Source organism: Oryza sativa, chromosome 9, assembly GCF_034140825.1.
Source record: "Oryza sativa Japonica Group chromosome 9, ASM3414082v1".
NCBI lineage: Eukaryota > Viridiplantae > Streptophyta > Magnoliopsida > Poales > Poaceae > Oryza > Oryza sativa.
This window is the reverse complement of record NC_089043.1, coordinates 6,576,171-6,591,573: the sequence shown is the minus strand read 5'-3', so window position 1 is coordinate 6,591,573 and position 15,403 is coordinate 6,576,171. Positions and strand designations below refer to the sequence as shown.

The window sequence follows — 15,403 nt, the reverse complement described above, 5'->3', positions numbered from 1 at the left end:
CCGACCTGCACAACCTTCCCCTTCTTCTTTTTTCTTCTGACAGCCATCACCGGTTTCGCGGCTGTGCTGGAGATCGCCAAAAGGGTGTTCGCCATGACGATTTCTTGTGGTCGCGTAGGCGAAACATGAGAGCCTGCCCCATATTTCGCAGGGGTAGGGCTGGGGGTATAACCATGAGAGCCATCCTCCTCCAAACCGGCATCAGCATCCTCCTCCTCTTCCTCCTCCCCATCACTTTCACGGCGGCCTTCGCGCTACGGCGAGTTCGGACTTGGCCGCCTTTTGCGACCGTACGCTTGCACTTTTTCGAAGTGCCAACCTGGTCATCGCTGGCTTGAGAGGGGTTCGATCAGCTCAGCAATTCGCCGGTATAGACACGATTCACTCGGCCGTCGGCTTGGCGCTGGAGCAAGCAGGCGAACTCGGCTGTGGTTAGGGCCCCGATCATCTTCGACGCCTCAATTTCAGCGTTTTCCAAAGTCCGCACTGCGAAAAGAGAGGAACACAACAGTTTAGCCTAAAATGCGCTTTCATGAAGGAAGTACGCGGCCTAAGTCAAAAACAAAAACCTTACTTTCGGCCCCGGCGGGGAGAACTAGGCGGGGAAGCCCAAGAACTTCTTCGCCCTCGTTCACGGAAATGTCCAATACATGGGCAAGAGGGGAAATCCGAAGGAGGCAAAACTCCTCGCAAAGGTCCCGGGTGCTCAGCCGCCGAGCAACCTTGCGAAGGAGAATGAACCGGGACTCGAGAGTCCCGTCAATCTCCACGTTTGGCTTCGCGTTGATGGAGACGGCAGAACGCTCAAAAAGCAGCCAGTTCGCCTGAGCATCTTCGGCGAAGTAGGGGTTGCTGATGTAGAACCATTTCTGCATCTAGTTCCTGTCCCATTTCGCCATCGATGCAAGCACTGGCCAAGCATCTGAACGCTCTGGCCATAGCATGAAGTTCACGCAGCCGAAAACGGTTTTCCTCGGACCCGCCGGTGTCTGCACGTCTTTGGTTGAGGCGCATGCAGTAAACAGAGTGGCGAAAAGCTCGGCGGTAGGGGCGAACCCACAGGTCCGGCACATCCAAGCGAAAACCGCCAGCTTCGGGAATGCCGACGGGCTAAGCTGGGGAAGCCTAGCCTCATACGTCGAAAGCACCGAAGGCAAGAAGTTGTCGCACGGGAGGCGAAGCCCAACAGCGAAGTATGCGGCAAAGACAACCGTTCGCCCATCCCCAGGCGAGGGAACAACGGCCTCGCCCCTGCACGATCCTTGGCCCTCTGTGAGAGAACCGGATGATACCAATTCGCCCAAGTCGGCCTCTTTGACAAGCGATTTGCCAAGGAAGCACGACCATCCTTCGCCAAGGCTTCCAGGATCTTTGCCAGTTGACCCGTCCTGGGTAGGCTTGCGGGGAGCCATTAGGCTCGTAGCACAGAAAAGAGAGGTAAAAAGCCGAAAGGCTAGGAGCACGATGATGGCAAAAAAGCTAAAAAACAGGAGAGGGAAGAGAACTCGAAGCGTGTCAAGCGGTAAAAAAGGGGAGGGCACGGGAAGAGTGAAAAATGGCAGGCCGGTTTGGGGGTATATATAACCCCGTAGCGAGACCGTTCGCCTGCCAACTAATCGAGCTCTGACACGTGTCAAAGGGCAGACGAAACGGTAAATTCCCATCGGGACGATGCCGAAAAGTAAAAAGCCCGAATACGGAGAAGGAAAAGCCCACAGGGCCCATTACTATTCATAGTAATAAAAGAGACTAAATAACCCCCCTTCGACGCTTTGCAACGAATGCGAAGAGGAGTTTTTTCTCAAAGAAATTTTCTCTAAGTATAGAAACAAACAAGCTTTACTTGCAGGAACGATGTAGGTTTCGGCAGGAGCACCGGTTGAAAGGGGGCGTCACATACCATATCACATGGTTTGCATGGTCTCGGCCGAAGCTCCTATCTCACCCTTGCCCGTGAGGGGCTTGTTGGCGATATGGCATGAGGCCTTTCGATCAAACCTGCCGAAAGCATGCGACCGGCGAAGATTCAAGCCCGAGACGTCAGGGTTAGTCAAGGCGAACCCTCCCCATGGCGAAGACTATGGAGCAAGGACGGCGAGAGGCAGGGAATCGCAGCCAGGCTATAGGCCTCCAGGGCGAAGGGCGCAAGGCGAAGAGCATATGCCGAAGGGGGACGACTTCGCCGTAGCAAGTTCGGCCCCGGGAGGGCCGAAGAGGCTATCCTGGCCCATCTAGCCTAGGGGTTAATTGGGTCGACAATAACCCGTCGGCCCGCTAAGGGTCCATGGACCGCAATTACGCAATGTACCCATGTAAATGTCCCTTTCATAAGGGCAACTATGTAAATTCCCCTGTATAACCAAAGCCCTAGTAGTAAGACCTGTAATGGGGGTTATAAATAGCCCCATAGGGCCATGTAATGGGGGGATCCCCAAGTAAAAATTCTCAAATTAATACACTTTACTTCTTTTCCAACCACTGTTGAGTAACCACGTATTTCGACGTATGCGGTTGTCGTTTCGACAACAGAAAGGTATCTTGGGTTGCCGATCTCGGTGAGTAAATCCAGGAAGCAGGCCTTTGAGTATATAAAGCAAAAAGTCTGGCTTCGCATCCAAGGATGGCAGGAGAAGCTACTATCAAAGGTTGGGAAAGAAGTTTTGATCAAGGCAGTAGCCCAAGCTATACCTACATATGCGATGTCGTGCTTTGACCTGACTAAGGGGTTGTGTGATGAACTGAGCTCGATGATAGCGAGATGGTGGTGGAGTCAGCAGGACAAGACTAATAAAATACACTGGCTAAGTTGGGAGAAGCTAACAATGTCGAAGGAGAATGGGGGCTTAGGGTTCAGAGATCTACATCTCTTTAATATTGCCATGTTAGCCCGCCAAGCATGGCGCCTCCTCACCAATCCAGGAACTCTATGTGCTAGGGTCCTCAAGGCGAAGTACTACCCTCATACTGATGTGCTGCATAGCTCGGCTAAGGACGTCATCTCTTATTCCTGGCGAAGTATCCTGAAGGGGGTGGAGCTGTTGAAGGAAGGATTGATCTGGCGTGTTGGTGATGTTAACTCGCTCAAAATATGGAAGGATCCATGGATCCCACGGAGTAGTACTCGAAAGCCAATCACTCCGCGGGCTGGCTCGATACTTACTAAAGTGTCTGAACTAATCGATCCGGTCCTGGGTGAATAGGATGAAGCTCTAATTGATGATAATTTCTGGAATGTTGATGCTGAAGAGATAAAAAAGATCCCCTTGCATGATGGTGTGGACGACTGGGCTGCCTGGCGCTATGATCCAAAAGGAGTTTTCTCTGTAAAGTCAGCCTATAAGGTTGCTGTCAGGAAGCGTGATATGGGCAGCGGGCGGGATGCAAGTTCCTCCAGCGGCAGTGTATACGGAACTCACACTTTTGATTGGTTGAAAATCTGGAGGTGCAAGGTAGCACATAAGGTGCAGATGTTTGTGTGGTGGTTTACTCATAATAGCCTTGCTGTTCGTTGCAATCTGGCCAGGAAAGGAGTTGAAATTGATAAGATCTGCCCTGTTTGCAAACGTTTTGACGAAGACAACGGACATCTGTTTTTTAAGTGCAAAAATGCAAGGGCGTGCTGGCTAGCTCTGAATCTGGAGAGGGAGAGGAAGATAATGGTCCAATGCCAATCGGGGAAAGAAGCTATGTCTAAGCTTTGGACTTTTGCTGAAACTACACAGCAAAAAATCCTCACCTTCATGTGGAGATGGTGGTTGGCTCGCAACAAGGTTAATGTGGGGGAGAAAATGTCGTCAACTTGGGACATTTGCCAGTCTGTCGAGTTTCATCTGGGGGAGCAAGAGAGGATATCAAAGAAGAACTCTCAGGCCAAACAACCTACTGTGCAGCGATAGATCCCGCCAGCGAATGTGTATAAGGTGAATATTGATGCATCTTTCTTTCATAAATACTGAAGCGGGAGGATGAGGCTTTGTTGCCAGGGATGCATCAAGACAATTTCTAGAAGCCGGGGCTGGTAGTCTGGTCCGGGTGACAAGCGCGTTGCAAGCGGAAGCTCTGGATCTGTTGAACAGCTTGCAACAGGTGGCACAACTGGGCATGACTGACATTATTGTCGAAATGGATGCTACTAACCTGCACCGAGCCTTAACATCTAAAGAGTTCGACCGCAACCCGAACGGGGCTTTGTTCAGGCAGATCAGGGCATTTCTACGGGTGAATTTTGATCATGTCAATATTTCTGTTTGCCCTAGATTGTGTAACAAGGTGGCAGACTGTTTAGCCGCCTATGGTGTTTGTACCGCGGCCAGGGTTTCCCAAACCGCCGGGGCCGGGGTTACCGCGCCCCGGCGGTAAGCACGGTTACCGCGCGGTAACCGCGGTAACCGCGAAAAACCGTACAAAACCGTGCAAAATTTATCAAAAATTCAAATTATTTTTTAAATTTATTTGAATATAAGGAGGTTACCGCGGTATATATTACCGTACCCCCGCGGTAAGCCCGGTAACCGTAGTAATCGCGCGGTTACCGGCAGTAAGGTAGTGGTAAGGTAAACCCTGACCGCGGCCTCTGTCTCCCCGTGTTTCTAGAACCAAGCCCCGGCCTTTGTTACTGAACTTGTCTCCGGCGACTTGCCTGGAGCAGTGGGTTAATGAAGTTCTAAAGTTGCTGTCAAAAAAAAAATCCGGGTCGATTGATTGCTAGGCGAAATTACCAAGTTACCCTCGCCATTTTGACGCCTCCGTCGTGCGGGAGTTATCCTGAGTTTGCCCTTGACCACCGCCGCCGCCTCCGCCTCCGCCGATCCCCATCCATCCCAGGAGCGAGCGTCGCTCGTCCTTCTGCTTCCGCCGCGTCCGTTACGCACATCCTCCGCCACCGCCGCCTCCGCCAATTCCCATCCATCGCGCGAGCGAGCGAGCAGGGTTCGCCGTCGCTCGTCCTGCTGCTTCCGCCGCGTCCGTTACTCACATCCTCTTTCCCGTCTCAATCTACTCACGCGCTTTTTCTCGAATTTGCGGTAACCCTAGCTTCTGTTCTAGAACTTTGCCTTAACCTTAATAATAGTAACAGTTTTGATGGTTCCCAAAAATGTTTGGGGGTTCAACTGAACCCCCATCTCTCATGTTAGATCTGCCACTGATATGCTTAAGGCAAATTCGTGTTTAGATATGAGTACAATGTTAGAAGCTTTGGTGATGAGGTGTTCTATTTCTAAGGATGCAGTGAGGCAATGCATGTTATTACTCTAATAAAATAGGATACTGTTGAAGTGAGATGCTTTAGTCATCCTCCTTTCTGTTTTTCCCTTTTTTGCAGTGGGAACATGGCGGAGAGCCTGGAGACCCTGGATGTACCATTAGCACATAGCGATATGAATGGAAGCTCCACTGTCCAGGGAGAACCTTCAGATGAAAATGAGTTGATTGTAGATGACTTGGACGCCATTTGGAATGAATTAAATACCAGTCTTCATGTTTCAAGATATGTTACTGACTCTGTTATGAAGGGAACTATAAGTGCTGTAGAGCAAGAATCAGCTCGCCAGATTGCATCTAAGGATGCAGAGATAGCATTCTTGAACGAAAAGCTGCATCAATTCAGAAATAGTGGCCTGAGTTTATCTGAGGGCCGAGATAAACTCTATGAAGAAATTTATAACCTTCGCCAACAGCTTGTGACTCTTTCTAAGTCACTCTTGAATTCTGAGTGGGGGCTTTCAGTATCACACTATAACAACTTTGAAGGCGCAGAAGATGAAAGTAAGCATAGAGGGAATGAAAAATCCTCTAAAGATGGTATAACTAAGGAAAATGGTTCTAAAGGCTCCAATGAAGATATTTTTATTGATCCAACAGTTCTGAAGCACATGGATAGGGATGAGTTGGTAGCCCATTTCAATAAAATGATGAATCAAATGAAACGGCAGCATGATTCGACTTTGCAAGAGAAGACGGAAGAGATATTTAGACTAAAGCGGGAGAACCTAAAAAAAGAAGGACCTAACCCCTGGCATTTACGCAATAATAAAGAATTTGAGCTCATGAGGAAGAAAATTTGGGAAGTTATTACAAAATTGGATGAGGTCCTTGTGGAGAATAAAAGAACCATCCGCATCAAGAGTGATGTATTTCCTGGTCAACAAGACAAAATCAAGGTTGTAGATTCTCACAACCATCAGTTGCAAGGTGCTCCAACTGACAATGAAGAGGAAGAATGCACTACTCTAATTAAGGCTTCACATTTCACACCCATTGAGACAAATTACCTGAATCAGATTAGGAGGTTAGAATCTGATATTGAAGATGCCAGCATTGTAACCATAGTTAGAGAAGAGACAGAAAAGATTTTAGTAACAGAGTTTATTAGTGAAATAAAAATGGGATTGCATGGTTATGAGATGGAGTTTAATATGAATCTGGACTTTTGGTCAATTATTCAGAAAGAGGCCATAGCTGAAGCAGCTTCAAACATTAATTCATTTTTGTTAAAATACAGCGAGGAAAACAGCTGTGCTGAAGCACAATCTCTACATATGCAAGAGATGGACAAATTAAAGCTAAATGTGGATACCTTCAATTTAGTGATAAGGGAGAAGGAGGAATATTTGTCACAGATTGAATTCAAAGCAATAGAGGATCATTTGGATTTTCTACGCCATGAACTTGATTCACTAAGAGGCAAAGTTGCAAAGCAAGATTCCGGCATTTCTGATAAGTGCAGGGATTTTGATGTCATTGTTAGCAGGTTGGAGCAAGCTCTGCAGCATGTTCATCGTAATGAGATTGCTCTGAAGGAGTTAAATGATAGATTTAGGACTGTATCAGATTCTCAAAAGGAGGTAGAGAAACAAAATAAAGTTTTACATGCCATCATTAAAGAAAAGGAGAAGGGATTTTCATCATCCATTTCTAAAGAAAAGGAGTTTACAGAATGCATGAGATGTGTTGTTGAATCTATGAGAGGTTTTGAAAAGCTTGTTACAGACCAACAAACTATCATTGCACACAAAGTTCAGCACAATGAATCAAGGTGCCTGTATTTCCATTCATCCAGTAGTTTCTTTTGTCTTTATTTTGGGTTTGCTTATGCTGTATTTATATTTACAATTCTTATTGTCTATGACTTTTCTTTGTTGAACTTATGCAAAACAGGTTTAGTCTATTGAAAGAACAATGTAAAATCCTTGCAAAAGAAGGCAATACTTTAAGAAAGAAGGCATTGAGATACAAGGAAATATCTGAAACAAGAGCCTCCAATCTTCAGAAAGCTGAGCTCGAGGTACATCTTTGGTTTCCAAACAACTGCTTATCCTAGAAACTGCACCAGTCAGTTACCTAGATAGTGCCTTTAAATGAGGAGGATTAGGAGTGTGATTTCTTGTTTTTTGCAGGTAGATTTACTTGGTGATGAGGTTGAGGCATTAACAGATCTTCTTGCAAAAATTTATATTGCACTCGATCACTATTCTCCTGTCTTGCAGTACTACACTGGTGTAAGTATACTGTTCTTAGTACATCTCTGTTTTGATAGTGAAGTGAAATCTCTCTAAAGAAACAAAATTGATATAACATAATTTCTAATAGGAATTTCAATCCGAACTTCATTATTTTGTTTCCACAACTATGAAAACTGCTTCTTTACATTGAGTTTTATGTATGTTGAGGTCTAACTACTGGTCGTAGCATGCTATTGGATTAGGAATTGCTAGCATCCATCCAAATATAGCGTTATAAATTATGATGTTTCTATTCTTTACTAATTACTATATCGTTTTAAGTTGATATCTTTGTTCTCAATTGTGTTATCTCTTTAACAGGTTATGGAGATCTTGAACATGATCAAGAAACATTTAAACATGTCGAAATAAACTTATCCTTCATACTTATATCTGCTACTACAGTGTTAGCAAAGGCTTGACAGCTTGACGGTTTGACTCTGCATTTATAGTAGTATGAGGTGACTTTTGTAGATCATGCCCTTCTTTTGATGTCAAATCAAGGGTTAGGTGATGCAAAGTAGTTTGCTCCCCATTTTAGATAGTAGATTTGGTAGCCTTTGGCAGCTTGTAAATGAGCCAACATTAGTTAGTCCTTGTATTGCGCTATTGATCCTATGGGTCTGGAAAAGATGAATTCTGAAATACTTTTCCACTTGATGGACTAGGAAGAATGTTGGTGGAGTTTTTGAACCACATTGAGAAAGATGTATGGGATTAATGTATGAGTTTGACCAAGTGTGGTTTACTGGTCATGGTCTAATGATGTCACGACCTGAGCATTGTATTTCTATTGAGCAATGTGACAAACTGTGTGTCTCAAGAGATGTTTTGATATGCAATTCTTTAGCCATTCAAATCTGCAGTTGGCAGTCTACGGAACCTGATGTAAAATATAATGACAGGCAGAACTTTGCAGTCTAATATACTCCCTCCATACTCATAAAAGAAGTCGTTTTGGACAGCGACACGGTCTCCAAAACACAACTTTGACTTCTTATTTCTATAAAAATATTTATTAAAAAGTAATATATGTATACTTTTATGAAAATATTTTTCAAGACGAATCTATTCATATAATTTTTACATTTTCAAACTCAACAACCTGAGAGTTATTCATGATTTATATTCTCAATGTTTGACTTAAACATTGTCATAAACGACTTCCTTTACGAGTACGGAGGGAGTAAAATCACATACGGTCAACAATGCAATTACTCCCTCTCTTTCATAATAAACGACATCATTTTTATGGTCAAACTTTTTTTAAGTTGACCAAGTTTATAACAAAATTTAGCAACATCCACATCACAGAATTAGTCTTATTGAATGTTACATTGAATATGTTTTGATACTATGTTCTGTGTTAAAAATGTTGCTATGTTTTTTCTATAAATTTAGTCAAAATTAAAATTGAAGTATTTGTGAATTGCTCTTTTCCTCCCTGTCAGGAACATCTGCTCAGACGATCCAAATTAGGGAAAATACTTCAACATATTCGTGCAAATTTGTCCTATCAACATGAGTCAGCAAATAAATGCAGGTGACGATTGAATCAATTCAGCATTTCGACCAAATACAGATACAAGGTAACCGAACAGGTAAAAATACACATTTTAACATGACCTGTTCATTTCAGACATGTTCCTTGGAACTCTCTAATAGCACACGTACAAGTCACCAAGAGTTAGAACCAAATGTCGTGAACAATTCTTTGAACACGGTAACTAATTACATAAGAAATGCATCTGTTCCCCGCTTACACAACTCACAGAAAGCACATCCATCCATAACGCTCTTCACGCAGCAACAACCTTGATGCTGATGAATGTGCCTGTGTGACCATCCCAATCTTATTAATCCTCTGGCTGTTCAGTTCTGTAATTTACAGTTGAAATAAATTCCATATGCTAGAGATCAACTTCCGTTTTCCAGTTTCAGTCCTTTGCGATGATGGTTCCAAGCTAGTAATGCTGCACCAATGGCTGGTTCCACCTGCAAAATGTGATAAAAATAACTTTTTTATCACTGTCAAACCTGAAAGTTGTTCGCACTATTTAAGTGGACTGTTCACTTGAATGCTGGAGACAGAAATTATGCAAAACTAAATCCAGCAACATTACCTACATAAACTAATGTCCATATACAATCACTGAATGAAAAATACTTCTGAAGCATCCCCAAAAATTGTATTCTCCAGAAAAGGTAAAATACCCCCGAAATTGTAAACGCTTGACCTTTTGAATCTCTAGTAAATCGCACTGCTAGAAAATGAAACTCACAACAGGATAAAGTAGTACAACACTAACCTCAGGTCGAATAGGATGGACGCCTGGGAAGACTTTGGAAATACATCTTACAACCTCACCACTAATGTTCCATTTTTTGTTGCCTTCGAGAACACCTCCAACCAAAACAAGCGGAAATTGGTCCATTCCATCTGCACAGAGTAAAAGGAAGCCCTCAGTTATACACGATAATGTTTTACTCAATTCCTCAAAGAGTTACAACTTAACAATATAAATATCTGACAACCTCGCCTTACATAATCTCTAAAAACGCGTGCTTTTGTGTCAAATCAAGTGCATCATGGAAATAGGTTGGGCTTGACCCAAAACCTGCATTCAGAGTGGCAGAGTGCAACAACTTGTGCCATGCACTAGTAGACAATGAACCTACAGTTTCGAAGAAGAATATCTTGGACTAAAACTGGAAGTACCTGGTTGCAGTAACATAAAAAATTGCTACTTGCTTTGGTATTATATGATGCAAGCTCTCCAATCATTTCATGAATAAACATCAAGAAATTCGTTAGGAGAATAATACACAAACTGTGCTGAATTACTACCTTCACCACACAATTTAAGGCGCCGAACAACAGCAACAACACTATCAGCTAACTCCTGCACTGAATCATGCAATATTTTGTTTGCTACTTCATCACCATCTTCAGCAGAAGATACCACAACAGGAACAAGTGCTGCAATACGGGCCCAAGATGGATCTGCATACGTCCACCTATGCCACAGACAAGGATGATAAGTTGATAACTAACTTAAAGACTCCAAATATCGTAGATTTTCAAGATAAAACATGAAACAATCGCAGGATGTCTTTTTGGCATTCAACACTGAAATAGCAGTTTGTTCAGACCAGTTTGGTCCAAATATCGTAGTATCGCCTTCATAGGATGTTAAAATATGGATCGTTGGATGTGATGAGCTTAATGCATCAACAGGACAAGTTTCATAATGGAAAAAAGATCTCAAAAGGGATGCTTGACAATAGTGATAATTTCTCATGGTAAAAACTTAATGGAAAAATACAACCGAAATAGAATGTGTTGGCAAAAAGGATATATATGTACGAGAGAACTTACCCAATCAATTCATCTGGTGAAGAAAGCTCAAGCTTCCTAAGGATCTCTCTTGTAAGATTAGTATGAGGTCCACGGCCATCGTATGCTTTTACGACTGCTGTCAGGGCCTGTGCAGCAATGCCATATCCACTGCATTAATGTACACATGGTGTCACCTACATTTCCTTTGTCACATGTAAAAGCTATTGAAAATATATTGCTCTGGAAAAAAATTGGGGTTCTCCTAAGGATGTGGATGTATTCATGGTCAAATAATGTAACCTATGTTTTCCTGTCACTCTATTGAAAATGCTAACAGTTTTAAATGCCTATTCACCCTTAATTAAGCATGTCATGGTCAATTCATGATAGTGGGTTTTCACACTAAGTGGAAATTCATAACCCCTTGCAAATAAATAACATATTGTCTGATTTTCATGTTATAGATCAGAAGCTTTTGCTAGGAGAATATGCAAATGAAATCCCCCAAAAGAAACAGTATACCAACTTCAAATAACACATTTATCTTTGGAATTTCTTAACATTCCCTTCTCTTATAAATGTAACTCACCTACCCCAGTCGCCCAAAACAGGTCCAGCACCAGCTGCTCTTGCTACCTTTCCATCTTCAGTGACCCCATAAGCTATGCTTCCAGTGCCCGCTATCAATACACAGCCATGTAGCTTTCCCATTGTACCACTGGCCAGAGCTGCCACCGCATCATTTTCCACATAAAACTTGACATGGCCAGGGAAGAGATCTCTGGAGAACAAAAAAGCTCACTTAGCACTTAGCAGCAAGTGAAAAATTTTAACTCATGCATTGTTTCCCTGATAGCTTCAGACTGTGTCCAATTCAATAAGAAACCATGATTTACAAAATTTATTGATGCTATTTGAAGTGGCCAGCGGATGAATTTTCAGGAAGGGGATATATGCAGAGATCAATACCGAATCCAGTCTAGCATCCTCTGCTGATCAGAAGGATGGTTAACTCCAGATACAGCTAAACAAACTGCACGGACAGCTGAACGATCCGTGTTGACCAATGTGAGGGCCTGTGCCATGACCTGTTCTAGAGTTTCCAGTGCAGCACTTTCTGAAATAAGATAAAGGACAAAGTGATCAGTATTACTTGAGCAAAAACTCGTGCAATACCCAACTCTATCTATAATAATTTATAGCACCTAGACTAGTGAAAATATGAATTAATACGGGGAAACCATTCAATTAGAAAGGTTAGTAAGCTGCAATAACGGTGGTATCATAATGATGTTTCAAGTAATGGTATGATTTTTAGTTCTATACTAATCAACATCCACATATAAAAGGATGTATTCCCCATCAGTTAAAATTTACCAGGCTACTACATAGATACCACAGCTTAGCAACAGCAATGCCATTTTCTACTCCTATTATGTATCTGGATCAGATGATTCTAGGTAGGAAACCACTGAATTTATAAGAAACAGATGAACTTTTTTCTTTTCAAAATCATCAATAAATTTCACATTAGAAAAATTTTGGAGATCATAATTATGCAAATAATTAATCTTCTCTGAAACCCTATATTGTCGCAAAATTCACCAGAATTAAGACATGGGAACACTATATTGTCGCAAAATTCACCAGAATTGCACGGCAGCAGTGGCGTTCACAGCACCGCAAATCGCCAAAATCTAACCCGATACCGATGGTCAAACCCCAAGATCCAACCATTACATATGCAGCAGGGGCCGCCACGGAACTGGGCCAAGCCTTGTACGGTGGTTACCTCCGACGGAGTTGCGGTTGGAGCAGCCGGCGACGGCGCGGGACAAGACGGGGACGGCGCCGGGCGATTCCGGCGGCGGCATTGCGACCGGCAGGCAGACGCAGACGGTGTTAGTGGTGCCGCCGTCGACGCCCAGGATGACGCCGCCGTCTCCGGCGGCGGCCGCCGGCGAGTCGCCGTTCTCGTAGCCGCCCATCCCCTCGTTGCTCTCTCTCCGTGTGGGGTAGCGCGACACAGAGGTAGTCAAAACTCAAAGAGAGATGAGATTTTTTTTTTCCCGGAATGCTAGGGACCGGTATACCGTCCTTAGCGATCGGGACGGGATCCTCGCGCGAGGAGGATGCGGAGACGACCTCGCCGGGGCACGCAGCTACGGCAACAACGACGCGGAGGCGGCCGGATTTTCGCGGCGGTCGTTGCAGCGCGGAGGCGGCCGGGTTTGGCAGCGACGACGGCGCCGCAAAGGGCAGAGAGATTGGGCGACTCGCCCTCCTCGCCACGCGGTGCAAAGGGAGGACTTGGTGCTCGGTGATCCAGGGGAGGAACAAGATACTCACTTATTAGGAAGAAAGAGGAAAAAGGATAGAGAGAGAAGGGGAAATGAGAGAAAAAAAAAGATCGAGCTACCGAATTTTGTTTTGAGTATATTACAGTTAGGAGTTAGGAACATGTTCGTTTATTTTAATCTACCTACTTCGATGTTCTCTGGTTTTTTTTTTACACTTTAGATCACTCTCTCTCTCTCTTTATTCTTTATTTCCGACGACGATAGATATGTTCTGTAACTTCTGTCCAATGGGACCAACATTCTCCTCCTTGTCCTATGGTCCTTAAGTGTGGCAACGGGAAAGGAGAAGCCCTCAAGGATGGCAACAACAACAAGGGCAGAGCTAGTTAGTATGGCGGAGGAAAATAGGGGCAACGTGGGCATCAACTCCTCGTTCCTCCTCACGGTGTACCTCGAGACACCACAACTGTCTGATCCGTGAGTGCCAATCCACATGTGACAGGATCACAGGAGGCATATCTAGAGAAGCTTGAGCTTTACTACCAGGACACTAGAGGGGGAAGAGGCAGGGTGAGGGGAGCAAAAGAGGGGCACGGGAAGTGACAGTGTGGATATGAGATTGACAGCCCCATCATTTTAATAAGCGAAACGACATATTTGCAAACTATTGAGTTGTGATCCAAATTCATTTGCACTTAATAAAGGCCAGCTTCTGACGTAGTGGAGCGGAGGCCCGTCGCCGGGAGGCTTGGGCCGGAGCGTATATATACCTCTTGTAAGCCGCCGTGCGGCATTGTAACCTCACCCCAGATATAGTGAAGATATTTTGCTGGCTGGCGCCCGTGGTTTTTTCTCTCCTGTTTTGGGAGGGTTTTCCACGTTAAATCTCGTGTCTTCTGTGATTGATCTATTGTTCTTTATCGTTTGTTCGCTTATCGTTTCATAACACAAACGAAAAATAATTTGTGAATAAAATTTGTATATGCGTGTTCTTAGTGATCTAAAAGCAAAGGCTAAAAAATAAATTTTGATGAAAAAACCCTAAAATCAACTCCAAATTCAAGGTTCAAAATTCAAATTTTTACTGATAAGCATAAGCATAAGCGAAAAGATGGGATGTGAATCTCTTTGGAACGGGAATCTCTTTGGAACGGCTTATACAAGCGTATATTAAAAATTCATGGACCTATGTGAAGTGGCTGGCACTACTAGAAAAAACATTTTTACAGACTGCAAAAACATATTTTTGTTGGTGGCCATAACCTCTGCCCGCATTCAAAGGCCTTTGAAAATCAATGATTTTTGCATGCGGCTAAATCCACCCGCCTGCGAAAATATATTCAGCGTAAACAAAATTCGCCGCCCTAGCCCTACCTGCCGCCACTCTCCCCTCTGGCCAGATCTAGGGTTAGGGTTTTGGGCCCTCGGTCACACCGTCCTCCAGCCGCCGGTCAGACTGCCGTTGTCTGACTGGTCAAACCGCCCACCACCTGTGGTTGGACTCCCGTACTCCCGCCGGTAAGACCGTCGCCTTGCTGTCGATCAGACAACCCAGGAAACACCGGTGGATGAAAACTCGAAGATGTAGATTGAACTATCTCGACTATATTGCATCAACTAGTATTTAGAAAGTGCACCAACAACACATCTCACCAAAATTTCGACTAAACTTGAAACCCTAACTTTTCTCTTAATTCAACTCTCTCAAAATCGATAGCAGGACTGCAGGAGGCCACACCCTCCCTCTCTATTTATACACGAGGTAAGCTATGTGTCAAGGGGGTGATTCCTCGGACAGCGGGGAGTGGAGGGCCCTCCCCGAGTGTGAAGATCCGACCAAGGGGTTTGCGGTGAGAGTGCAAACAAGTTGCAATCAGAAAGGTTTCGTGGGGCCCGACCACCCCATGCAGAGAGGGAGACAGGAGTTTATATAGGTTCAGGCCACCCAAAGGTGTAATACCCTGCTATGTTGAGGTTGTTGTTTTCCCTAGATTAGCTATGTACAAAGGAGGCCTTTTCAGGTTACAAAGCGAAAGTACTAATATAAAAGAATCCAACCCTTCATATGTATCTGGTCCTCTTCCTTTTATAGTCCAAGGAGAGGATCTCATTATTACAAATCTACTGCTAGTCTTGTCTTATTAGCTGTCTTGTTGTTGCCGGCTGGTTCCCTAACACAGTCTTCATATTACCCCAGGCTCTTGGGCTCCGTCTAAGACAGTTGGGTCTCCGCCAATGTGCTCACCACGTGGTGCGTGGCG

General features: G+C 44.2%; 2 protein-coding genes across 4 annotated transcripts; one reads left to right on the top strand and one right to left on the bottom strand.

Annotated features, from left to right (window-relative positions):
- The first annotated feature begins 4,750 nt into the window (after nucleotides 1-4,750).
- Nucleotides 4,751-8,325, top strand: LOC4346462 (WPP domain-associated protein). Of its 2 annotated transcripts, none has more exons than XM_015757119.2 (5): nucleotides 4,751-4,962; nucleotides 5,324-7,036; nucleotides 7,159-7,285; nucleotides 7,398-7,499; nucleotides 7,824-8,325. In XM_015757119.2, the coding sequence occupies exons 2-5, from the start codon at nucleotides 5,331-5,333 to the stop codon at nucleotides 7,872-7,874; spliced, it is 1,986 nt and encodes a 661-aa protein (XP_015612605.1). In that variant the 5' UTR covers nucleotides 4,751-4,962; nucleotides 5,324-5,330; the 3' UTR covers nucleotides 7,875-8,325. The 2 variants fall into 2 exon arrangements, with proteins under 2 accessions (XP_015612605.1, XP_015612603.1); XM_015757117.3 differs by having other exon boundaries at nucleotides 4,751-5,024.
- Nucleotides 8,326-9,036: 711 nt separating this feature from the next.
- Nucleotides 9,037-12,850, bottom strand: LOC4346461 (uncharacterized). 2 transcript variants are annotated; one of them, XR_003238522.2, is made up of 8 exons: nucleotides 12,635-12,850; nucleotides 11,812-11,959; nucleotides 11,432-11,623; nucleotides 10,882-11,010; nucleotides 10,351-10,520; nucleotides 10,048-10,177; nucleotides 9,812-9,942; nucleotides 9,037-9,497 (listed from the first exon to the last, which is right to left on the bottom strand). XR_003238522.2 is itself a non-coding variant. In XM_015795780.3 (7 exons), exons 1-7 carry the CDS (start codon nucleotides 12,828-12,830, stop codon nucleotides 9,420-9,422), a joined length of 1,044 nt encoding a protein of 347 aa, XP_015651266.1. In that variant the 5' UTR covers nucleotides 12,831-12,850; the 3' UTR covers nucleotides 9,037-9,419. The 2 variants fall into 2 exon arrangements, 1 of the variants encoding a protein (XP_015651266.1); XM_015795780.3 differs by lacking the exon at nucleotides 10,048-10,177.
- Nucleotides 12,851-15,403: the final 2,553 nt, after the last annotated feature.

Excerpts from the sequence above, each read along its gene's own strand:
- LOC4346462 (XM_015757119.2), top strand. The coding sequence starts at position 5,331 with ATGGCGGAGAGCCTGGAGACCCTGGATGTACCATTAGCACATAGCGAT. Across the intron at positions 7,037-7,158 it reads GTTCAGCACAATGAATCAAG|GTTTAGTCTATTGAAAGAAC; the intron begins GTGCCTGTATTT and ends TATGCAAAACAG. Across the intron at positions 7,286-7,397 it reads TTCAGAAAGCTGAGCTCGAG|GTAGATTTACTTGGTGATGA; the intron begins GTACATCTTTGG and ends TGTTTTTTGCAG.
- LOC4346461 (XM_015795780.3), bottom strand. The coding sequence starts at position 12,830 with ATGGGCGGCTACGAGAACGGCGACTCGCCGGCGGCCGCCGCCGGAGAC. Across the intron at positions 11,960-12,634 it reads CAACCGCAACTCCGTCGGAG|AAAGTGCTGCACTGGAAACT; the intron begins GTAACCACCGTA and ends ATCTTATTTCAG. Across the intron at positions 11,011-11,431 it reads GTTTTGGGCGACTGGGGTAG|TGGATATGGCATTGCTGCAC; the intron begins GTGAGTTACATT and ends ACATTAATGCAG.